Below are 25159 nucleotides of genomic sequence, written 5' to 3'. Positions count from 1 at the left end.
GCGCATGTGTGATTCTCCCCTGGCAGGCCCAGGAGGTCGCTGCGGCGCATGCGGCTCGGAACAAATTGGGCGGGGAATTTCCCCGGAAGTCTCCCTTTATGGAGGGTTGGGGGTTGGACGCTCCGCAGTCCTCCTAGGGCCGCTCTGACCGGCCGCTCTGCAACTTCTCGCCGCCTCTCTGCCTGCCCTCCCACTGGGGCTGCTCGGCTCCCGCCCTCACGCGGCCGCTCTGGCCCAAGCGTCCCGTCGTCTCTCTGATCTGGCCCATCCGGCCCGGGAGGGAGGCGCGGGTGGGTGAGCAAAGGGACTGCGTCTACGGGGTCCAGGCTCGAGCCGCTGAAGACTGGCTCCGCCCCCGGCATCCGCTCGCGCCCCGCCCCCGGCTGGAGGAGTCTCTCCTGGACCATCCGAGCCTTGCCTGGTCCCGGCCTGCAGCCTCTATGTAGGCTCCTGCCGGGTCGTAGAGCCCTTCGCCCCCTGGGGACCCACCCGTCTATAAGGTCCGTTTGGCCTGCAGCGGCCTGAGTCTGTAACTGCTGGACACTGTTTATGGGGTCGGCCTCCTATGGGGGCCCGTGTCTATAAGGACCCCTACTGTTCCTAGCGGTCGGCTCCTTCCATGATGACTCCATATACAGGGCCTTCCATCGCTCCGTAGGGCCCAGCCCTCGGCTTCCAGAGCCTATCAACAGCGGCCGTTCCCTTTGCCTGGACTGCGTCTCCTGGACCTCTTCGGTCTACAAGGCCATGCTATGCCTATAGAGGTCGCATTTGCAGGGCCTCACGCCGGGTAGAGGGTCCTCTCCAGGTTTTTACGGCCCATCCGGCTCTAAGGATCAGTGCAGGAGGCGGCGATGGCTCTGGGCAAGGCTCTGGCCACGGCACTGGCTTTGGCCTTGGCTGTGCTGGGGTCGCTGTCCCCTGGGGCCTGGGCGGGGGACTGCAAGGGGCAGCGGCAGGTGCTGCGGGAGGCGCCAGGCTTCGTGACGGATGGTGCAGGCAACTACAGCGTCAATGGCAACTGCGAGTGGCTCATCGAGGGTGAGTGGGGCCGCGTGGGTCACTCACTAATTCGCTGCTGGTTTATTCATGTATGCCTTCATCCACTCACCACATTCCCGGAGCTCTGTTCTGGTCCAGGCCTTTTGCTCTAAAATGCCTGACATCCAGGGTTGCAGCCAACCTGGGGCCTGCCCTGGAGAGCCTCCAAGTCTGCTGACTTGGAGGCCTTGGCTGGGGTGGCGTCGCTGTCTCCTGGGGCCCTGGTGGGGGACTGCAAGGGGCATCTGGAGATGCACGTACACCCAGATGGACAATTACAAGCCAGGAGCATCAATGCTGGGTCTTCTGAATAATTGTTAAGAACTCAGCGTCTGAGTCCAACCTGGCATTGAATTTGGTTCACTACTTCTTCTTTTTCTTTTCTTTTTTCTTTTTTTTTTTTTTTTTGAGATTAGGGTCTCACTGTCATCCAGGCTGGAGTACAATGGTACTAACACAATTTACATACTGCAGCCTCTACCTCTTGGGCTCAAGTGATCCTCCCACTTCAGCCTCCCGAGTAACTGAGTTTGTAGAGACAGGATCTCACCATGTTGCCCAGGCTAGTCTCGAACTGCTGGGCTCAAACGATCCTCCCACCTCAGCCTCCCAAAGTGTTGGGATTGTAGGCGTGAGCCACTGTACCTGGCTTCTTATTGTTATTACCTTTGAGACTTTGAGCAGGTGGCTTCGTTTCTCTGAGGTTCAGCTTCCTTCCCCCACAAAATGGGATAACAACAGTACTCTCATCTCATAGGGTTGTTGGAATGAAATGAAAACAGGTATTTAACGTGCCTGATGTGTGGCATATAGTAACTGTTCAATAAATGGCATTAGGATTATTATTATTGTTATTTGTAAAATACTTCAATAAAAGCATTTTTCTTCAGTCATTCATATGCCAGACATTATGTTTCCCATTGGACAGAGTCCAGACTGAGACAGCTCCAACAATCCCTGGTGACTTAGGTCTTGGAGTCCAGCTGGGAAGACAAACACATTAATAATGAGAGCCAAGAGAAGTCTATGAAGGAGGAATCCCACAGGCCTGGGAGAGCCAGAGAAAGTGCCTGATCTGGGGCAGGGGAGAACAGAGAGAGGCTTCCTGGAGGAGGAAAGGTCTGAGCTAAGATCTAAAGGACCAATAGGAATCTGTCAGGAGTGGGAGGAAAAGCCCCAGCCCTACCCTTATGGGCTCCCAGTCAGTGGGAGAGACAAACCCACTCCCAGGCTGTTTGTTTTCTTTTTCTACCCAATAAACTCCTATCCATGCTTCAGAACCCTACCTCAGTGGTGCCTTCTCTGTGAAGACATGTGACCTAACCCGAGGTATAGCTGAGATTAGAGGTGTCTGTAGGAGGGAGCATTCCAGACAAGAATGGCAGTGCAAAGATGGGAAGCGGGATAGTGATGCTTGCTTTTGAGGAACTAGAAATCCATTGTGTTAGAATATAGAATACTGGCAGGCATGGTGGCTCATGCCTGTAGTCCTAGCACTTTGGGAGGCCGAGGCCAGTGGATCACCTGAAGTCAGGAGTTCAAGACCAGCCTGGACAATGTGGTGAAACCCCGTCTCTACTAAAAACACAAAAATTATCTGGGTGTGATGGCACATCTCTGTAGTCCCAGCTTCTCAGGAGGCTGAGGCACAAGAATCGCTTGAACCTGGAGGTTTCAGTGAACTGATACTGTGTCACTACACTCCAGTCTGGGCAGCAGAGCAAGACTCCATGTTAAAAACAAAAACAAAAGCAAAGATAGAATACAAGACAACCAATGAGCCAGAGGTGCAGGGTGGGAGGAGCCAGCATTTGTAGGGTTTTGCAATTTTGAGCTGTATGCTGAGGGCAATAGAGGGGTGGAAGAGAAATTGAAAGGCAGTTCCTGGAGAAGTCTTGGAAGGCCTCATATAGTAGTGGCTGTAGAAGCTGGCCTCCAGACAGGGAGGTCCTGAGCAAAGGCCAGAGGCATGAAAGGGCCTGGGTCATGCAGGGCCTCCCTTGGCAGCCTGTGGAGCTTGGTTTTTGTCTGGGGGCTCTGGGGAACCATGGAAGGGTTTTGATCAGGGAGAGGACATGATCTGATTTATGTGTTAGAAGATCTGTCTGGCTGCTGTGTGGGGTATGGATGAAGGCATGTTTCTCTGTGTTAGCATGTCTACCTGTCAAGTTAGTGGGATGAGAACAGAGTAGGAAGACAGAGAGAGAGTGAGTGTGTGTGTGTGTGTGTGTGTGTGTGTGAGAGAGAGAGAGAGAGAGAGAGAGAGAGAGAGAGACAAAGGCGTGCTGGATATAAATTGCTCTCTGGGCTGAGTGTGGTGGCTTATGCCTGTAATCCCAGCACTTTGGGAGGCCAAGGCAGGCGCATCACCTGAGGTCAGGAGATCAAGACCATCCTGGCTAACATGGTGAAATCCTGTCTCTACTGAAAATACAAAAAATTAGCCAGGTGTGGTGGCACGCACCTGTAGTCCTACTACTCAGGAGGCTGAGGCAGGAGAATCACTTGAACCTGGAGTACAGCTGAGATCACGCCACTGTACTCCAGCCTGGGTGACAGAGCAAGACTCTGTCTCAAAAAAAAAAAAAAAAAAAAAATTATGGCTGGACGCTGTGGCTTACGCCTGTAATCCCAGCACTTTGGGAGGCCGAGGTGGGTGGATGACGAGGTCAAGAGATCGAGATCATCCTGGCCAATATGGTGAAATCCTGTCTCTACTAAAAATACAAAAATTAGCTGGGCGTGGTGGCATGCGCCTGTAGTCCCAGCTACTCGGGAGGCTGAGGCAGGAGAATTGCTTGAACCCGGGAGGCGGAGGTTGCAGTGAGCCGAGATCGCGCCATTGCACTCCAGCCTGGCGCCTGGTGATGGAGTGAGACTCTGTCTCAAAAAAAAAAAAAAAATTACTCTCTGGCCTTAAAGAGTCTCAGACTGGTTAGGCGGGCACGGTGGCTCATGCCTGTAATCCCAGCACTTTTGGAGGCTAAGGCAGGGGGATCAACTGACATTAGGAGTTGGAGACCAGCCTGGTCAACATGGAGAAACGCCGCCTCTGCTAAAAATGCAAAAATTAACTTGGCATAGTGGCGCATGCCTGTGATCCCAGCTACTCAGGAGGCTGAGGCAGGAGAATCGCTTGAACCTGGAGGCGGAAGTTGCAGTTAGCTGAGTTGCGCCACTGCACTTCAGCCTGGGTGACAGAGTGAGACTCCATCTCAAATAAAAAAAAGAGTCTCATTCCCACTGGTTGAGAATGGTGGAGCTGGTCACAGATATTCATCCCCCAGTGTATTCACTGAGACAGTGTTCAGGGCTGAAAAGGGACGTGCAGGGTTTGGGTGGATGTACCTAGGGAAGAAAGAGGACTGTGCTGGAGGTCACAGAGGAGGAGCCACTGAAACAGGGTTCTGAAGCATGCATAGGAGTTTATTGAGTGGAAAAAGGGAACAAACAGCCTCTATGAAGACATGAGGGTGGCTGGGGTGTCTCAGGATCCCTGTCTGTTTGTCTGGTCTGATGGCACTTTTGACTGGGAGTGGGAGGTAATGAGAGCCAGAAGCAGGGGAAGAGGGGCCTTGAATGTCACTCGGAGCAGTCTGGCCTTCCCCTTGGGGTTAATGGGGAGCCACAGAAGGTTTTGAGCAGGGGTGGGGCATTGCCCTCAGGCTGGAGACTTGGTGAGCTGATCTGGCAAGAGAGGGTGAGTTCTTAACTGGGGCAGGGGCTTAGAGGGGTGGAGAGGTGTAGAGAGTGCAATAGATGTTTGTGGAGTTTCACCAATGAGACTTGGGGACCAACTGGGTGGATTTTGGGGTGAGGAAGGAGTCTAGGAGACCTCCAGACCCCCCTTGATGATCTTCCGTTCTTACCAATGCTTGTCACCTCTTACTTATAAGAACCAACATCTTCCTCCTTATATTATAAAATAAACAACCAAGGCCAGGTACAGTGGCTCACTCCTGTAATCTCAACACTTTGGGAGGCCAAGGCAGGCAGATCATAAGGTCAGGAGTTTGAGACCGGCCTGATCAACAGGTGAAACCCTGTCTCTACTAAAAATACAAAAATTAGCCAGGCGTGATGGTGTGCACCTGTAATCTCAGCTACTCAGGAGGCTGAGGCAGGAGAATTGCTTGAATCCGGGAGGTGGAGGTTGCTGTGAGCTGAGATTGTGCCACTGCACTCTATCCTAGGCGACAGAGTGAGACTCTGTCTCAAAAAAAAAAAAAAAAAAAAAAACCAGCCGAGTGCAGTGGCACATGCCTGTAATCCCAGCACTTTGGGAATCTGAGGCAGAAGGATCGCTTGAGCCCAGGAGTTAAAGACTAGCCTAGATAACATAGTGGGATGCTGTCTCTACAAAAAAATTATAAAGCTGGGCATGTGCCTATATTCCTAGCTACTGGGGAGGCTGAAATGGGCAGATCCCTTGAGCCTGGGAGGCTGAGGTTGCAGTGAGCCGATTGCACTACTGCACTTCAGCCTGGGCAGCAGAGCGAGACCCTGTTTCAGGAAAAAAAAAAGATAAACAACCAACCCACTAACTTTTGTATTATGTTCACACTTTAGTCCTAGTTTTTTTTTTTTTTTTTTTTTTGAGACAGAGTCTTGTTCTGTTGCCCAGGTTGGAATGCATTGGCGCAATCTCGGTTCACTGCAACTTCTGCTTCCCAGGTTCAAGTGATTCTCGTGCCTTGCTTGGTTTCCCAAGTAGCTGGGATTACAGGCATGTGCCACCATGCCTGGCTAATTTTTTTATTTTTAGTAGAGATGGGCTTTCTCCATGTTGGCCAGGATGGTCTCGAACTCCTGGCCTCAAGTGATCTGTCCTGGGATCATAGATGTGAGCCACGACGCCCAGCCCAGTCCTAGTCATTATAACATCCTCATGAATAAGGGGCATCCTGTTTTTGAGCAGGAGGGGTTTGGGATCAGATTTCTGTCTGGAATGATATGGGGGTTGGGTGGAAACAGGAGACCTTCAACTTACGGAAGAACCTGGGGAGGTAGATGGTGAGCCAGCCTCTGGCAGGCACTTAACAAAGATGTGCTTGTGATTCCAGGAACAGGGCTTTATAGTTTGGTTGAGGCTGGTAAGATTCTGGGAGGTCTGGTTGTGTGGCCCTGCTGAATGTTTCTTCTGCGTTCCCCAGAGCATGGGTGGGATCTGTGTGTGATGTTCGTGGGGGCTCTGGTCAGAGCCTGAGGGACAGCTTCCAGCTTTGGTAGTCTTTCTTTTGTGTATTTCTTCATTCTGTCATCCAGCATTTCCTGAGCCTTTGCTGAGTGCCAAGCCCAGGTCTGGGCAGTGCTGCAGAGGGAATTAGGCCCACGTCCAGGCCCTGCCCTGCAGGGAGACAGAACAGGACATAGATGTTCCTGGCCCAAAGGAGTGAAGGTTATAATAGGATGTGAGGACCCTGTAGAGGGGCCCCTAACCCAGCTAGGAGGCATCCTGGAGGAAGAGGGCTGGTGGCGGGAAGGGAGAATACGTTGCAGACAGTGGGAGAAGCTTGTACAAAGGCCCAGCTCCCATTAGAGCTACAAGAAAGCAGTGAGATGATTTGAGACAAAGCAAGGCTCCAAACAGCAGTTTAGGGAGCTGTACTTTCTCCTAGGGTCGTAGGGAGCCATGTAGGGCTTTGAAGAAAGGGAGCAACAAGGCCAGATGAGTTGGGAAGATCTCTCAGGGACTCATGTCAGGGGAAGAAGGAGGCTGGATCAATGGTTCTGTGAGAGAGGTTGAGGCTGGGCAGGCAAGGGCTCTGAGCTGGCAGGCTGGAGTCATCACCTCGTTGAATGTTCACCCCAGCCTTCATGAGTCGGGGGAATTATCCCCATTTTACAGTCAAGGAAACTAAGGCTCAGAGAGCCCATGGAACTGGCCCAGGATCACTCAACCATTGAGAGTGGTGACTGAGTGTTTCCAAGATTCAGATAGGGGGCTGGCCCAGGGTCCTCTAGCCAGTCATGGGCAGAGCCAGAGCCAGAGTTCAGGCCTCCTAATTTCCATCACCCAGAGGACTCCCCTCAGCTGCCTGCTCGGTAGCCTCCTCATGTGGGATGTGGAATGAGAGAGGCTCCCAGAACAAGGACTGGCAGAGAACAAGACAGTGACAGTGTTAGGGGAAGTAGCACTCACCACGATGTGCAGGCCCTGTTGTCAGCGTTTCTTTTTTTAGCGGCGGGGGGGTGGGGTGGGGGAGTTTTGCTATGTTGCCCTGACTGGAGGCATTGGCGTGATCACAGCTCATTGCAACCTCTACCTCCCAGGTTTAAGGATTCTTTCAGCCTCCCAAGTAGCTGGGATTACAAGCATGCACCACCACATCCAGCTAATTTTTTTGTATTTTCAGCAGATACGGGGTTTCCACCATGTTGGCCAGGCTGGTCTCAAACTCCTGACCTCAAATGATCTGTCCCCCTCGGCCTCCCAAAGTGCTGGGATTACAGACGTGAGCCACAGTGTCCAGCTTCTTTTTTTTGTTGTTTTTTGAGACAGAGTTTCGCTCTTGTTGCTCAGACTAGAGTGCAATGGCACAATCTCAGCTCACCACAACCTCCACCTCCTGGGTTCAAGCGATTCTCCTGCCTCAGCTTCCTGAGCAGCTGGGATTACAGGCATGCGCCACCACACCCAGCTAATTTTGTATTTTTAGTAGAGACGGGGTTTCTCCATGTTGGTCAGGCTGATCTTGAACTCCTGACCTCAGGTGATCCACCTACCACTTTGGGCCTCCCAAAGTGCTGGGATTACAGATATGAGGCACCTTGTGTGGCCCAGCCTCTTTTTTTTTTTTTTTTTTGAGACAGTTTCGATCTGTTGCCCAGACTGGAGTGCAGTGGTGTGATCTTGGCTCACTGCAGTCTCCTGCTTCTGGGTTCAAGCAATTCTTCTGCCTCAGCCTCCTGATTAGCTGGGACTACAGGCACATGCCACCATGCCTGGCCAACTTTTTTTTAGTAGAGATAGGGTTTCGCCATGTTGGCCAGGTTGGTCTGGAACTCCTGACCTCAGGTAATCTGCTTGTCTCAGGCTCTCAAAAGTGCTGGGATTGCAGGCGTGAGCCACCGCGCCTGGCTCCACTGTCAGCATTTCATGTGCATTACTGCTCCTCATGAAGTTGCAGTCAGATGTTAGCTGGGGCTGCAGTCACTCGCTGAATGTTCACCTGTACTAGACGTCCGGGAAGGTCCTCTCAGGGCTGGCAATTGAAGCCAGCTATCAGCTGGAAGCTGAGTTGGGACTGTCAGCCGGAACGCCTGTGTGTGGCCTCCTCTTGTGGCTTTGGCTTTTCATAGCATGACAGCTGTGTTCTGAGAAAGAACATTCTGTGAGGCCCAGGTAAAAAGTACAAGGCCTCTTATGATATAGCCTTGGAAGTTTCAGAATGTCATTTCTGCGGGGTTTTTTTTTTTTTGAGATGGAGTTTGCTCTGTTGCCCAGGCTGGAGTGCAGTGGCGTGATCTCAGCTTACCACAACCTCCAGCTTTCAGGTTCAAGCGATTCTCCTGCCTCAACCTCCCAAGTAGCTGGGACTACAGGCATATGCCACCATGCCTGGCTAATTTTTGTATTTTTAGTAGAGGCGGGGTTTCACCATGTTGGCCATGCTGGTCTCAAACTTCTGACCTCAGGTGATCCACTCACCTTGGCCTCCCAAAGTGCTGGGATTATAGGTGTGAGCCACTGCACCTGGTCTCTGCTGTTTTTTATTGGTCAAGCAAGTCACTAAGGCTCTTCCCAGATACAAGGGGCAGGGAATTACCTTTCAATGGCAGGAGTAGCCTAGAAATTTGAATCTACTACAGTACCACTATATCCCACTTTACAGATGAGGACACTGATCCAGAGGGGGTGAGTTACTTGCCTAAGGTCACACAGCTAGTAGCTATTTGGTGGCAGAGCCAAGACATAAGCTCAGGCAGTCTGGTTCCAGAGTTTGTGCTTCTAGCCATCACAGTAAACAGATGTGAGACTCTCGATGGGGACAGAGGGGAACTATGCTGCTCCAAGGTTAGGCCTCTGTTTAAGGGGAAGAAACTGGACTCTTCTCTTGGAGCTCTGTTCAGCCTGGGCCAGGGGACTGTCACGGAGGTGCTCTTCTCACTGAGATTATGACCTTGACCCTCCAGCCTGGACACGTCTGAAGCTCAGGCAGAGACAGGAAGAGCGAGGCATCAGGAACAGTGTGGCTTCTGCTCTGTGTGGCCACTGGGATGGAGTTTTCTCTCTGCACTTTGTTTTCCCCTCTGAATGGTGGGGGTGTTCATTCTGATCTCAGGAGACCCTTCTAGATGTCAGGAATATTGTGATTCTTTCTCTGGGCTCCTGTCCGTCTGTTTGTCACAGCCCTTGACCGTTCTAGGCTATGAGACTGGGAGACCCTCCAAGGCGGGGCCCGGGTCTGACTCATCCTCGAGCCCCCAGCATCACCTGGAGCAGGGTTTGGTGTTTGTGGGAGGCTGCAAGGAGGTGTGGGGAGAAGTTCCACTTTTTTTTTTTTTTTTTTTGGAGACGGAGTCTTGCACTGTCGCCCAGGCTGCAGTACAGTGGTGTGATCTCGGCTTACTGCAATCTCTGCCTCCAGTGTTCAAGCAATTCTCCTGCCTCAGCCTCCCGAGTAGCTGGGACTACAGGCATGCGCCAGCATGCTCAGCTAATTTTTTTTGTATTTTTAGTAGAGACGGGGTTTCACCATGTTGGCCAGGATGGTCTCAATCACCTGATCTCGTGATCCGCCCACCTTGGCCTCCCAAAGTGCTGGGGTTACAGGCGTCAGCCACCTCGCCTGGCCAAGGAGTTCCACTTTAGAAACTGGTCCCTCTGTGCTCACCTCCCAGCCCCAAGCCCCCAGCACCGGATCCTGCTGGACTTCCTTTTCCTGGACACGGAGTGCACGTATGACTACCTGTTCGTGTATGATGGTGACTCCCCCCGAGGGCCACTGCTTGCCAGTCTGAGCGGGAGCACCCGGCCTCCGCCCATTGAGGCTTCCTCAGGCAAGGTTAGTGGGGACAGGGCTGTGGGGTAGATACACCAAGGGAAAGGGAAGAGGAGGGGAGGCACAGATAGTAAGAGGGCATCTGAGAGCAGGACACAGGGACAGGGGAAGGTGGAGAGAGGCAAAGGAAGGAGATGGGGCTCTGGGTCCCCCAGGGTGGACAGGAACAGGAGTGGACCACCCTCCCAGGCCAGTCCCCTGGCCCTGCCCACCTTACCCAGTCCACCTTGTGCCTACAGATGCTGCTGCACCTCTTCAGCGATGCCAACTACAACCTGCTGGGCTTTAATGCCTCATTCCGCTTCTCTCTGTGCCCGGGTGGCTGCCGGAGCCATGGCCAGTGCCAGCCGCCGGGTGTGTGTGCTTGCGAGCCGGGCTGGGGGGGTCCTGACTGTGGCCTGCAGGAGTGTTCAGCCTACTGTGGCAGCCATGGCACCTGCGCCTCGGTGAGCCGGTCCCCAGCCCTGTTTCCCCTGGGGCCCTGATCTGTGAGCACACCCTCCATGCCCATCTACTAGGTCTGACCTTGCTCCTGCATGAAACTCCCCCCACCACCCGAGCCTTTCCCATGATACTCACGTCCCTCTCCTTCCAGAGCTTGCCCCCTACCCATTACTCCAACCCCACCCCACCTTCACCTGCAGGCCCTCCCCTGCTTAGCATATCGGTTGCTCATCTATACCCCACTCTCACCTGTGAACACCACCCTCCTTCCTCCATCCAGGCCCAACTCTGTCCTCCCACCCAGCCACTCTGTGTGGCCTTGGACCCCCTGCCATGACTTCCAACCTCACACCACTGACCTTCTGCCTAAGCTGTGCGCATCCAGCTTTCAATCTGGATCACGCTTTGAGCCCTCCCCGCCTTGGCCTCCCCAGATCTGAGCTCTATAGACTGAACATCAGCCTAACTGACTGACTGTCTTCTCCAGCCTGCCATCTTCTGTCTGTTCCCCTATTTCTCTGTGTGCCTTTTCCTTTTTCTGTGGTCTTCTTTTTTTCCATCTGTCTGCTTCCTTCTGTTGTGCCTCTTTGTCTCTTGTTTCTCTCTGTCTGACGCTTTGCCTTTCTCCTCTTCCTGTCTCTCTGTCTCTCTCTCTGTCTCTTTCCTTTTCCATACCCTCCCTCCTTTCTGTCTCTTTCTCTCTCCCTTTGTGCCCTGTTCATTCTGGCTTTTTCTCTTTGTGTCTCTTTTGTCTCCCTGTCCTTCTCTCTCCTCTTATCTCTGCCTTTATGTCTACTTCCCCCCAGCCCCTGGGACCATGCCGCTGTGAGCCTGGCTTCTTGGGACGTGCCTGTGACCTGCACTTGCGGGAGAACCAGGGGGCTGGCTGGTGGCACAACGTGAGTGCTGGGGATCCTGCCTTCTCTGCCCGTATCGGGGCAGCTGGTGCCTTCCTGTCCCCGCCGGGGCTGCTGGCAGTTTTCGGAGGTGAGCAGATGGGATGAGTATCAGGGGTCTGGCGGCCTGGCAGCCCGTGGCCAGGGCTTGAGATTGTCCACTGCTCTACAGGTCAGGACCTCAACAACGCCCTGGGTGACCTCGTCCTATACAACTTCTCTGCCAACACCTGGGAGTCCTGGGACCTGAGTCCTGCCCCGGTATGGACCCCTCCCCTGTCCTGGAGGAGCCTGTCCACTCAAGTAGGCCAAGCCAGGGACCCCCAGACTGATCCCCTATCACCCAGTGCTCGCCCAGTTCCCACAGCTTGCTATAGGAACCTACTTTTCCCTATTTCTGCCTTTTCTCGCTATTTTTTTTTTCTTCCTCCTCTTCCTTTATCTGCTTTTGTGCATCTTATTTTTCCACGTCTTCTGTTTCTCAATCTAGTCTATTTTAGTCTGTCTGACTTCTGGGCTTCTGTGTTCTCGGTTTCTGGGTCTCCATCTCTCTGGGTCTGTTTCTCTCCGCTATTTGTCCTTCTAACTCTGTCTCCCTGTGTCTTCCCTCTCTTACTATGTTTCTCTGTTTCTACGGGTCTGTCTTTTCTCTCTCTACCGACCTCTGCCTTTCTCTTTGTCTCTGTCTTTATCTCGCCTTCTCTCCATGTTTCTCTGGCTCTGCATCTCTCTCTCTAAGCCTGGCTCTGGCTCTCTTGCTGTGTCTCTATCTCTGTCTCTTGTCTCTTCCTCACAGGCTGCCCGTCACTCCCACGTGGCCGTGGCCTGGGCCGGCTCCCTGGTGCTGATGGGTGGTGAGCTGGCTGACGGCTCACTCACCAACGACGTGTGGGCCTTCAGTCCACTGGGTGGGGGCCGCTGGGAGCTCCTGGCACCACCTGCCTCCAGCTCCTTGGGGCCCCCAGGCCTGGCAGGTCATGCGGCTGCCCTAGTGGACGACGTCTGGCTGTATGTGTCTGGAGGCCGCACCCAGCACGACCTTTTCTCCTCTGGCCTCTTCCGTTTCCGCCTCGACAGCACCAGCGGGGGCTATTGGGAGCAGGTGATTCCGGCAGGTGGACGGCCCCCTGCTGCCACTGGCCACTCCATGGTATTCCACGCCCCCTCCCGTGCCCTATTGGTTCATGGTGGACACCGGCCCTCCACTGCCCGGTAAGTGACCCGTCCCATAACTTGTGTCCCACAGGCCAGTCCCGGTTCAACACCATAGGACTTTAGTCTTAGAGGTCTTTGCCCACTACTGGACTCTTGTGGTCTCTGCATCACTTCTTCCTTCATATATTCTTCTTTATTCACTCACTCATTCACTCACCCACTCACATATTGTCTGATGTTTTATTCAAGCTCTTGGTGAATTGCCTCCCATACACTCCCAGCCATGTATCTATTCAACAGAGCCCTGCTTGGTGTCTAGACCTTGCTAGCTTATGTGGGTACCCAGAGATGAGTCAGGGTCCTGCCCACAGGGAACTTCTAGTTTGGAGGAGACATAGAGCCAGTCATGGCCAGTCTCATGCCTGGGTGATCACACAGCTCCTAAGAGCTTGGAGAAGGGAGAGACCCTTCCCACCCTGAGCCCTTGTCCTTCTCCTCCTTTGGTAGGTTCTCTGTGCGAGTGAACTCCACTGAGCTTTTCCATGTGGATCGGCGCTTGTGGACGACCCTGAAGGGGCGGGATGGGCTTCAGGGCCCAAGGGAGCGAGCCTTCCACACAGCTAGCGTTCTGGGCAACTACATGGTGGTCTATGGTGAGGAAGCTCCCCAGTCCTGCCTGCCTGCCTGCTGAGGGCCTGAGCCAACCCTGAGCTGAGGCTCCCTGCATGGGAGTCCCCACCTCCCTCAGGCTTGCCAGCTATGCCCCTTTCCTCCTCTCCCAGGGGGCAATGTGCACACCCATTACCAGGAGGAAAAGTGCTATGAAGACGGTATCTTCTTCTACCACCTTGGCTGCCATCAATGGGTGTCAGGGGCTGAGCTTGCCCCTCCAGGAACCCCTGAGGGTGAGTGGCCCCTGTTCTTAGGGTCCTGCCTCCCTTCACAGTGATTCTGGACTCAAGCCACCTCAGTCCTTGTGAGGGTGAGCCTGACATCCAGGCCAGTTGGTGCCAGCTTCAGGAGGCAAGCCTGGGATGGAGATGGGACTAGGACATCATCACCATGGAGATGGGAGGCCCTTACGGCAGCATCCAGTGGGGGTTTCAGTCCAGGTTTTGCCAGTTCCAGCTGCCCCAGTCAAATGCCTAAGAGGCTAAGCAGCAGCAACTTTTCCTTCTTTCCTTCTTTCTTTTCTTCCTTCTTTCCTTCCCTTCCTTCCCACCCTCTTTCCTTCTCCCCTCCCCTCCCCTCCCCTTTCTTTCTTTCTTTTCTTTCAATGGAGTCCTGCTCCATCACCCAGGCTAGAGTACAGTAGCACCATCTCAGCTCACTGCAACCTCCGCCTCCCGAGTTCAAGCGATTCTCTTGCCTCAGCGTCCTGAGTAGCTGGGATTATAGGCACACCTCACCATGCCTAGCTAATTTTTTTTTTTTTTTTACTAGAGACATGGTTTCATCACATTGGCCAGGCTGGTCTCAAACTCCTAACCTCAAGTGATCTGCCCACCTTAGCCTCCCAAAGTGCTGGGATGACAGGCTTAAGCCACTGAGCCTGGCCTTTTTAACTTTCATTTTAGGTTCAGAGGTACATGTGTAGTTTTATTATATAGGTAAATTGTGTGTTGTGGGGATTTGGTGTACTGATTATTTCATCACCCAGATATTAAGCCTAGTACCCAACAGGTACTTTTTTTTTTTTTTTTTTTTTCGAGATGGGGTTTTACTCTGTTACCCAGACTGGAGTGCAGTGGCGCAGTCTTGACTCACTGCAACCTCCACTTCCTGGGTTCAAGTGATCCTCCCACCTCAGCCTCCCAAGTAGCTGGGAGTACAGGAACATGCCACCATGCCTGGCTAATTTTTTTGTATTTTTAGTAGAGACGGGGTTTCGCCACATTGGCCAGACTGGTCTCTAACTCCTGACCTCAGGTGATCCACCTGCCTCAGCCTCCCAAAGTGCTGGGATTACAGGCTGAGCCACTGTGCCTATCCCCAATAGGTAGTTTTTTGATCCTCTCCCTCCTCCAGCCCTCAAGTAGGCCCTTCAAGTGTCTGTTGTTCCCTTCTTTGTGTCCATGTGCACGCAATGTTTGGCTCCCACTTCTGAGAACATGCAGTGCTTTGTTTTCTGTTCCTGTATTAGTTTGCTTAGGTTAATGGCCTCCAGCTGCATCCATGTTGATGCAAAGGGCATGGTCTCATTCTTTTTTATGGCCATGTAATATTCCATACATAATATATAAGTACCATATTTTCTTTTCTTTCTTTTTTTTTTTTTGTTTTTTTGAGATGGAGTTTTGCTCTTGTCACCCAGGCTGGAGTGCAATGGCACGATCTTGGCTCACTGCAACCTCTGCCTCCCAGGTTCAAGTGATTCTTCTGCCTCAGCCTCCTGAGTAGCTGGGATTATAGGCGCCCACCACCATGCCTGGCTAATTTTTGTTTTTTAGTAGTGATGGGGTTTCACTCTGTTGGCTAGGCTGGTCTTGAACTCCTGACCTCAGATGATCCACCCGCCTCAGCCTCCCAAAGTGCTGGGATTACAGGCATAAGCCACCATGCCTGGCCTCCATTTTCTTCATTCAGTCTATCATTGATGGATATTTAGGTTGATTCCATGTCTTTGCTATTATGAATAGTGCTGCAATGAACATAACATGTACATGTGTCTTTATGTTAGAACAATTTATATTCCTTTGGGTATATGTCCTATAATGGGATTGCTGGGTCAAATGGTAAATCTGTTTTAAGTTCTTTGAGAAATCTTCAAACTGCTTTCCATAATGCCTGAACTAATTTACATTCCCACCAGCAGTATGTAAGCATTCCCTTTTCTCTGCAACCTCACTTGTATGTGTTATTTTTTGACTTTTTGATAATAGCCATTCTGACTGGTTTGAGATGGCATTTCATTGTTGTTTTGATTTGCATTTCTCTCATGATTAGTGATAGATATTGAGCATTTCTTCATATGCTTATTGGCCACATGTATGTCTTCTTTTGAAAAATGTCTGTTTATATCCTTTGTCTATTTTTTAATGGGGTTGTTTTTTGCTTGTTAACTTATTTAAGTTCCGTATTGATTCTGGATATTAGAGTTTTGTTGGATGCATAGTTTGCAAATATTTTCTCACATTCTATAGGTTGTTTTTGTTTTGTTTTTGAGATAAGTCTCTCTCTGTCACCCAGGCTGGAGTAGAGTGGCCCTATCTCGGCTCACTGCAACCTCCACCTCCCTGGTTCAAGCAATTCCCCTGCCTTAGCCTCCCAAGTAGCTGGGATTATAGGTGCCCGCCACCATGCCTGGCTAATATTTTTGTATTTTCAGTAGAGACAGGGTTTCACCATGTTGGCTAGACTGGTCTGGAACTCTTGACCTCAGGCAATCCACCTGCTCAGCCTCCCAAAGTTCTGGGATTACAGGTGTGAGCCACTGCCCGGGTTGTTTGTTTACTCTGTTGATAGTATCTTTAGCAGCAATGTTTTCAAGATCACAGTGGATAAGTGACAGAGCCAGCATGGCTATCCAGACAACCATCTGTTTTCCACCATAGAAAGCATTGTCGAAGTAACCGCTGAGCTAAAGCCGGCCCCAAACAACCATCTGTATAAAACTGTCACTTAAGCTCTGTGCCTGTTTCCTCATCTGTGAAATGAAAATTATGATAACACTTATGCCATTGGGCAGCTGTAAGAATAAATTGAGATGATCCTTGAAGAACGATGCCCAGTGAAGGGCACCACACATTGTCTTTCTTTTTTAAAATTTTTATTTATTTTTGAGACAGAGTCTCACTCTGTTGCCCACACTGGAGTGCAGTGGCTCGATCTTGGCTCACTCCAACCGCTGCCTCCCAGCTTCAAGCAATTCTCATGCTTCATCCTCCTGGGTAGCTGGGACTACAGGTGTGTGCCACCATGCCAGGTTAATTTTTGTATTTTTAGTAGAAATGGGTTTTCTGCCATGTTGGTCAGGTGATCCCAAACTCCTGGCCTCAAGTGATTCACCTGCCTCAGCCTCCCAAATTGCTGGGATTACTGGCATTATTATTATTATTATTATTATTATTATTATTTTGAGATGGAGTCTCACTCTGTCACCAGACTGGAGTGCCGTGGCACAATTTCGGCTCACTGCAACCTCTGCCCCCTGGGTTCAAGTGATTCTCTTGCCTCAACCTCCCGAGTAGCTGGGATTACAGGTGCCTGCTACCACATCCAGCTAATTTTTTTTTTTTTTGAGACAGAGTCTAACTCTGTTACCAGGCTGGAATGCAGTGGCGCAATCTTAGTTCACTGCAACCTCCGCCTCCTGGGTTCAAGCAATTCTTCTGCCTTAGCCTCCCAAGTAGCTGGGACTACAGGTGCATGCCACCATGCTCAGCTAATTTTTTTATTTTATTAGAGACAGGGTTTCACTATGTTGGCCAGGATGATCTTGATCTCTTGACCTCATGATCCGCCTGCCTCAGCCTCCCAAAATGCTGGGATTACAGGTATGAGCCACTCCACCCAGCCTAATTTTTGTAATTTTTTTTTAGTAGAGACAGGGTTTCACTGTGTTGGCCAGGCTGGTCTTGAACACCTGACCTGTGATCCGCTTGCCTTGGCCTCCCAAAGTGCTAGGATTACAAGCGTGAGCCGGCATGCAGCCAGGCATTATTATTATTGTTGTTACTATTTTATTTTATTTATTTATTTTTTGAGATGGAATCTTACTCTCTCGCCAGGCTGGAATGCAGTGGCACGATCTTGGCTCACTGCAAACTCCGTCTCCTGGGTTCAAGCGATTCCCCTGCCTCAGCCTCCTGAGTAGCTGGGACTATAGGCACACGCCACCATGCCTGACTAATTTTTTGTATTTTAGTAGAGATGGGGTTTCACCATGACCAGGATGGTCTCGATATCCTGACCTCATGATTTGCCTGCCTCAACCTCCCAAAGTGCTGTGATTACAGGCGTGAGCCACTGCACCCAGCCCTATTTTATTTTATTTTATTTTACTTGAGATAGAGTCTTGCTCTGTCGCCCAGGCTGGAGTGTAGTAGCATAATCTCCACTGACTGCAACCTCTGCCTCCTGTGTTCAAATGATTCTCCTGCCTCAGCTTCCTGAGTAACTGGGATTATAGATGTGCACCACCACTCCTGGCTAATTTTTGTATTTTTGGTAGAGATGAAGTTTTGCCATGTTGCCCAGGCTGTTCTTGAACTCCTGACCTCAGGTGATCCACCTGCCTGGGCCTCCCAAAGTGCTGGGATTACAAGTGTGAGCCACCACTCCCAGCCTATTGTTACTATTTTAGAGACAGAGTCTTGTTCTGTTGCTCAAGCTGGAATGCAGTGGTGCAATCATAGCTCACCGTCACCTTGACTTCCCGGTTCAAGCAATCCTCCCACCTCTGCGTCCCAAGTAGTTGGGACCACAGGCCCATGCTAACCTTCCTGGCTAATTAAAAAAAATTTTTTTTTGGCTGGGTTTGGTGGCTCATGCCTGTACTTTGGGAGGCTTAGGCAGGGGGATCACCTGAGGTCAGGAGTTTGAGACCAGCTGGCCAATATGGCAAAACTCATTTCTACTGAAAATACAAAAATTAGCCAGCATGGTGGCAGACACCTGCAGTCCCAGCTACTCAGGAGGCTGAGGCAGGAGAATCACTTGAACCCGGGAGGTGGAGGTTGCAGTGAGCCGAGATCATGCCACTGCACTCCACTCCAGCCTGGGTAACAGAGCGAGACTGTCTCAAAACAAAAAATAAAAAAATAAATTGTTTTTTGTAGAGATAAGGTCTCACTTTGTTGCCAAGGCTGAGCTCCTAGGTTCAAGTCATCCTTCCATCTCAGCCTCCCAAGTAGCTGAGACCATAGGCACACACCACCATGCCTGCCTAATTAAAAAAAAATTTTTTTTAAGAGATAGGGTCTTGCTGTGTTGTCCAGGCTAGTGTTGAACTCCTGGCCTCAAGCGAGCCTCCTGAGACTTTGCCTCCTAAAGTGCTGGGAATACAGATGTGAGTTACCACGCCCAGCCATATTGTCTTTCTAATAGCAGCTAGGGTCCTGTCTCAGGGCCAGAGGGCTCACCAGGGAGGAGATATGAAGAAACCTTTTACTCTCACTAGATCAGACATTGCTTTGAAATAGAAGAAAGCCACAGGCCCTCTTTTCAGAAGATGCTTATAGCCACAAGCTGGGTTTATCACTTCTGCGACCTGTGGGCTTCCCAGAGGCCTATCTGTTTACTCCTCCTCCCTGAAAAGGAGAGAGAGGAGAGGACAAGTATAAGGAAGGAACCTTAGCATTTAAGGGATGGGAAGGAGGAAAGGCCCCAGAGGAACCCTGTGTGACCATCAGAAATAAAGCCCAGGCCTGGTGTCTGAGGCCCTTGTTCTAGGTCTCATCTGCCTAGCCCTTGGTTCCCTTCACTGGGCAGGAGTCAGGAGTGTGATGTTTCTGGAGGCCTTTGCTTTGCAGTTTGTGATTCCCTGGGCCAAGTCCCATATACTTAGAGTGCATACAGGTCAGTAAGAGGGTAGAGAAGTCACCATTCACTGACCACTTACCTGTCAGTCAGGATTCTTGGCTGTAACTGACAAAAACCCAACCCTGGCTTAAGAGAAAAGGAGAATTCCTGGCTCTCTTGAGTGAAAAACTATAGGTGCTGTCTTCAGGCTGGGCTGGTTTTAGGTGTTCACAAAATGGCATCAGCCATTTCTCACTCCACTTTTCAGTTGGGTTCACTTCAGTCTCTTGCCTAGTGTAGATGGTCACAGGCAGCTTGTGGATTATCTTCTACTGCCATAAAATGCCCAGAGAGAAGAGAGTGTCTTTGCTCTGAGAATGGAGAATCAGGTCCTATACCTCTCCCTGAGCCAGTTACTGCTACTGATGGGCCTGGGCTAAGGCCACACCTCTGCCAGAACCACGGATAGCTCCACCTGTCTCATGGACTGGGAGAGGGAAAGGTTGGTTTACCAGAGGAAAATCAGGCGCTGTCACCAGAAGAGAGGCTGGTGCTAGACAGACAAAAAGAGGAGAGTGAGGCAGCCTGCTGGGGGCTCAGCAGATTCTTCAGTCTTCCCAGCTCCCTGCGGACAAGATGATGGTTGTTCTTATAGAGGAGGAAACCAAGACTCAGAGCAGTTCAGTCTCCTGACCAGGGTCACACAGCTAGTCAGTAGATAATCCACAATTTGAACCCAAGTAAGTGGTAGACCCGGGATTTGATCAGAAAGGGCCGGGAGCGGTGGCTGACGCCTTTAATCTCAGCACTCTGGGAGGCCGAGGTGGGCAGATCACGAGGTCAGGAGATCGAGACCATTCTGGCCAACATGGTGAAACCCGTCTCTACTAAAAATACGAAAATTAGCAGGGCATGGTGGCATGCACCTGTAGTCCCAGCTACCTTGGGAGGCTGAGGCAGGAGAATCGCTGGAACCCAGGAGGCAGAGGTTGCAGTGAGCTGAGATTGCACCACTGCACTCCAGCCTGGCAACAGAGTGAGACTGTGTCTCAAAAAAAAAAAAAAAAAAATCAGAAAGATTATTTGGGCAGGGGTGAGGGAGCTCAGCTTGTTCAGGGTCAGGCGGGCTGGGATGGTGTCCTTGGGCAGGTGAGGTTGAAGCAGCCACCAGAATAATAGAAGTCTGGGCTCCAGAATAGAAGGCTGGGCTGCAGCCCAGGAGAATCGGCAGCCATGAAGGTGGTGGAGGGGCTGGGGGTCTAATGTTACTGGGATCTCTATTCCCCTAGGCCGAGCAGCGCCTCCCAGTGGTCGATACTCACATGTAGCTGCGGTGCTTGGTGGCAGTGTCCTGTTGGTGGCTGGGGGGTACAGCGGCCGGCCCCGTGGGGACTTGATGGCCTACAAGGTGCCCCCCTTTGTGTTCCAGGCACCTGCCCCTGATGTGAGCACTGGGATGACAGGGAAAGGGTGGCTGGGGTGATGGGAAAGGTGGGAGGGGATCCCCAGGAGAAGTGGGGGTCCACAGGTGATGGGAAAGGTGGGAGGGAATCCCCGGGAGGAATAGAGGGTCTCTAGGGCTATGAGAGGAGGGAACGAGGTCCCTGGGGCCAAGAAAAGAGGAGCTAGAGGTCTCTGGGCCTAGGGGAGGAATGGGTGGGTGTGCCGAGCAGTCAGGGCCCTCTGGGATAGCTAAAGCACGCGGGGACTTAGGAGGCCAGCCCAGGTCTGAGAGGCCTCCTCCAACGTCCCCTCGCCTCCCTGCAGTACCACTTGGACTATTGCTCCATGTACACAGACCACAGCGTCTGCTCCCGGGACCCGGAATGCAGTTGGTGCCAGGGAGCCTGCCAAGCTGCACCCCCTCCTGGGACCCCCTTAGGGGCTGTGAGTGATTGCCCTAGACCCTCTGTTCCCTAGCACAGAGACCTGCCCTCAGTGTCTCCCTCTGTCTAACCAGGTGGACAAGGACTTTCCCTCAATTGGGAGACTTGTTTTCATGCCGAAGATCCTTCTTCCTGACTCCTGACTGTGGAGCCCTGAACCTTTGCCTGTCCCACCCAGCCTGACCCTTTTGAGCCTGTGACCCCATCCCTGCATCCCCCATCCTTTCAATCTCCCACACTCCAACTTTTAACTTCCCGTTCTCCAGTTTTTTGGCCCTTTCCATTGCAGAACCCTGTATCCATAGCCCTTCCTTCCCAGATCTCTTGAGCTCCAGTGGACAGTGAGCCCTGTCCCCTCTCCTCCTCGCAGTGTCCAGCCGCCAGCTGCCTGGGCCTGGGTCGCCTCCTGGGTGACTGCCAGGCCTGCCTGGCCTTCAGCAGCCCTATAGCTCCTCCGAGGGGACCCGGCACCCTGGGCTGGTGCGTGCACAATGAGAGCTGCCTCCCTCGGCCTGGTGAGTGTCTGCAGCAGTGTGCTGGGTTGGGGGGCAGAGCACTCCACACTGACCCACCAGCCCCCGCCCCCTGTCCTCTCAGAGCAGGCCCGCTGCCGAGGGGAGCAGATCTCAGGCACTGTGGGCTGGTGGGGGCCTGCGCCTGTCTTCGTCACGTCCCTGGAGGCCTGCATCACCCAGAGCTTCCTGCCTGGCCTGCACCTGCTCACCTTCCAGCAGCCGCCCAACACCTCCCAGCCCGACAAGGTGGGTAGGAGGTGTAGCCCTGGATGGGGTGTTGGTGATCCTGGTCCTAGGGTTTGTTTTGTCTCAGATGCATCTTTATCCCTTTTGTGTTTACTCCAAAAGTCTTTACATTCAAGGTCTGATTTTTTTTTTTTTGAGACGGAGTTTCGCTCTTGTTACCCAGGCTGGAGTGCAATGGCGCGATCCTGGCTCACCGCAGCCTCCGCCTCCTGGGTTCAGGCAATTCTCCTGCCTCAGCCTCCTGAGTAGCTGGGATTACAGGCACATGCCACCATGCCCAGCTCATTTTTTGTATTTTTTAGTAGAGATGGGGTTTCACCGTGTTGACCAGGATGGTCTCGATCTCTTGACCTCGTGATCCACCCGCCTCGGCCTCCCAAAGTGCTGGGATTACAGGCGTGAGCCACCGCGCCTGGCCTCAAGGTCTGATTTTTCTTACAGACTTTATTATTTATTTATTTATTTTTTGTTTGTGAGAGGGAGCCTTGCTCTGTCACCCAGGCTGGAGTGCAGTGGTGCAGTCTTGGCTTACTACAACCTCTGCCTCCTGGGTTCAAGCCATTCTCTTGCCTCAGCCTCCCAAGTAGCTAAGATTACAGACACCTGCCACCACGCCTGCCTAATTTTTGTATTTTAGTAGAGATGGGGTTTCACCATGTTGGTCAAGCTGGTCTTGAACTCCTGACCTTAAATTATCCGCCTGCCTTGGCCTCCCAAAATGCTAGAATTACAGGCATGAGCCGCTGCATTTAAAAATAATTCTTGCATTGTGGTAAAACACACATAAAATTTATCATCAGTGACATTTAGCACATTTACAATATTGTGCAACCATCACCACTGTCTTGTTAAAGAACATTTTCATCACCCCAGGGGACAACCCTGGACTCACTGAGTGGAATAGTCACTCCCTATTCCACTCTCCCCCTAGTCCCTGGCAGCCACTTCTCTGTTTTCCATTTTTAGATTTGCCAGTTCTGGACATTTCATGTACATGGAGGCCTGTACTATGGAGTCTTTTGTGTCTGGCTTCTTTTTTTTTTTGAGATGTAGTTTCGATCTTGTTGCCCAGGCTATAGGTATGAGCCTATAGTCCCAACTACGCCAGAGGCTGAGGCAGGAGAATCTCTTGAGCCTGGAAGGCAGAGGGTGCAGTGAACCGAGATCATGCCACTGCACTCCAGCCTGGGTGACAGAGTGAGGCTCCGTTTTAATAAAAAAAAAAAAAAAAAAGATAAAAAATGTCACTAAGTGGACAGTCTCTCTCATTTACCCTACTCCCCATACCTTAAGTGGTCCAGAACTGTCTAGCTCCAGCATGGCCCCAACTTAAGGCCACTGTACCTCCCTGGAAGATCCATTTGGGTTTCTTTGATCATTCCAGAATCTACCTATTCAAATGCAAGTAAGCATGACATTTTATCATTTTTCTTTTGCACAAAAGTAGTATACTATGTACACTATACAACTGCTTCCTTTTTTTCTTCTTGGCAAGCTTCTCATAACAGAACTTAAGAAACACTCTGATTCTTTTTTTTTTTTTTTGAGATGCAGTCTCTCTCTGTCGCCCAAGCTGGAGTACAGTGGCAAGTGATTTCAGCTCACTGCAACCTTGCCTCTTAGGCTCAAGCAAACCTCCCACCTCAGCATCCTGAGTAGCTGGGATTACAGGCACATGCCTGGCTAGTTGTTTTTTTTTTTTGTATATATATATATATATATATATACATATATATACACACACACACACATATATATACATACACACACATACGTATGTATACACACACACATATATACATATATATATATATTTTTTAGATGGAGTCTTGCTCTTGTTGCCCAGGCTGGAGTGCAGTGAGGCATAAGTTACTGCACCCAGCCTAATTTTTGTATTTTTGGTAGAGGTGGGGTTTCGCCATGTTGGCCAGGCTGGTCTTGAACTCCTGACCTCAAGTGATCTGCCCACCTTGGCCTCCCAAAGTGCTAGCTGCGCCCGGCCTTCATTCTTTTTTTTTTTTTAAACAGTTGTGTAATATTCCATTTACATTTGTAGTTTATTTAAATAGCCTCCACTGGTGAACACTTGGACTGTTTTACTCTTCTGCTATTACAAAATCACACACCAGGAAAATGTATCTTGTACTTTGCCACTTTAAATATTGGATCTGGGCTTAAAGTGCTTAGCTGGAAAGGTGAGGAATTGGGGGAAAAAGACATTGAAATGTCCGGTCCTGGAGTTTTGATGTGAGATGGAAATGGGGAGAGACCAGGGGTAAAGGTGGGCTCAGGGACCCTTTTGTCTATTGTCTGAATTTGGTCTTCTTGCCTCTTCTCCCAGAGTGACCTTTAGCAAGTCACCTAACCCCTGTCCCTTGGCCTCAGTCTCTCGTGGTGAAATGGGGAAGAAGTTTGGGCTGACCAGTCTTTTCTGGCTCTGACATGGCCTGGGGAGTGTGGGGACTTGGGGGCAATGCAGAAAGGGACTCATGCATACACCCATCCCTGGTGGAACAGGTCTCGATCGTCCGTAGCACGACCATCACCCTGACACCTAGCACGGAGACGGATGTGTCCCTGGTTTACCGTGGCTTCATCTACCCAATGCTGCCGGGAGGGCCAGGTGGGCCGGGGGCTGAGGATGTGGCTGTGTGGGCCCGGGCCCAACGCCTACACGTCCTGGCCCGGATGGCCCTTGGCCCTGACACAGAGAACATGGTGAGGCTGCCTGGGACATCGAGGCGGGTGTTAATGGGAAAAATGGGGGCTAGGGATGTGGTATAGGGCATCTGTGGTGATTTGAAAGTTCTGGCGGAGGATTGGGGAGAAATCAGACAGGGGATGGAATTTTTTTTTTTTTTTTTTTGAGATAGAGTCTCACTCTGTTGTCCAGGCTGGAATGCAATGGTGTGATCTCAGCTCACTGCAACCTCCACCTCCCAGCTTCAAGCAATTCTGTTGCCTCAGCCTCCCGAGTAGCTGGGATTACAGACGTGCACTAGCACCCCTGGATAATTTTTATGCATTTTAAGTAGAGGTGGGGTTTCACCATGTTGGCCAGGCTGGTCTGGAACTCCTGACCTCAGATAATCTGCCTGCCTTGGCCTCCCAAAGTGCTGAGATTGCAGGCGTGAGCCACCAAGCCCAGCCCGAGATGGATCTTTAGTAGAAGAGGGAGGGTGCTGGCATTTTCAATTGCGAGCAGAATTTGAGGGAAACTTTGAAGCAAGTGAGGAAGGTCTGAGTCAGACTTGAAAGGCCTCTGAAGGTGGGACATGGAGGCGCATACTGTAATCTCAGCACTTTGGGAGGTAGGGGCAGGATTATCTGAGCCCAGGAGTTTGAGATCAGCCTGGGAAACATGGCAAGACATCATCTCTCCAAAAAACACAAAAATTAGCTGGGCATAGTGGCATGTACCTATAGTCCCAGCTATTTGGGAGGCTGAGGTAGGAGGATCACTTGAACCTGGGAGGTTGAGGCTGCAGTGAGCCATGATCGCATCACTG

The 25159-nt window shown here is 51.3% G+C and overlaps 1 protein-coding gene across 2 annotated transcripts in view; it reads left to right on the top strand.

Moving 5' to 3' along the window:
• The first annotated feature begins 308 nt into the window (after positions 1–308).
• The window catches only part of MEGF8 (multiple EGF like domains 8), a 53925-nt gene continuing 29074 nt past the window's right edge, over positions 309–25159 (top strand). For both annotated transcript variants that reach the window (XM_012461480.2, XM_012461481.2), the window contains exons 1-13: positions 309–1041; positions 9886–10049; positions 10286–10492; positions 11297–11477; positions 11559–11647; positions 12183–12598; positions 13049–13194; positions 13324–13446; positions 20293–20447; positions 20771–20890; positions 21260–21404; positions 21487–21650; positions 24168–24368. In XM_012461480.2, coding sequence (XP_012316903.2) covers positions 855–1041; positions 9886–10049; positions 10286–10492; positions 11297–11477; positions 11559–11647; positions 12183–12598; positions 13049–13194; positions 13324–13446; positions 20293–20447; positions 20771–20890; positions 21260–21404; positions 21487–21650; positions 24168–24368 — 2298 coding nt within the window. In that variant the 5' untranslated portion in view covers positions 309–854. The remainder of the gene's footprint in view (positions 1042–9885; positions 10050–10285; positions 10493–11296; positions 11478–11558; positions 11648–12182; positions 12599–13048; positions 13195–13323; positions 13447–20292; positions 20448–20770; positions 20891–21259; positions 21405–21486; positions 21651–24167; positions 24369–25159) is intronic.

Source organism: Aotus nancymaae, unplaced genomic scaffold (assembly GCF_030222135.1).
Source record: "Aotus nancymaae isolate 86718 unplaced genomic scaffold, 86718_ANA_hifiasm-v0.15.2.pri h1tg000028l, whole genome shotgun sequence".
Lineage (NCBI taxonomy): Eukaryota > Metazoa > Chordata > Mammalia > Primates > Aotidae > Aotus > Aotus nancymaae.
Note: the sequence above shows the minus strand (reverse complement) of the source record. Positions and strands in the feature narration are given on the sequence as shown.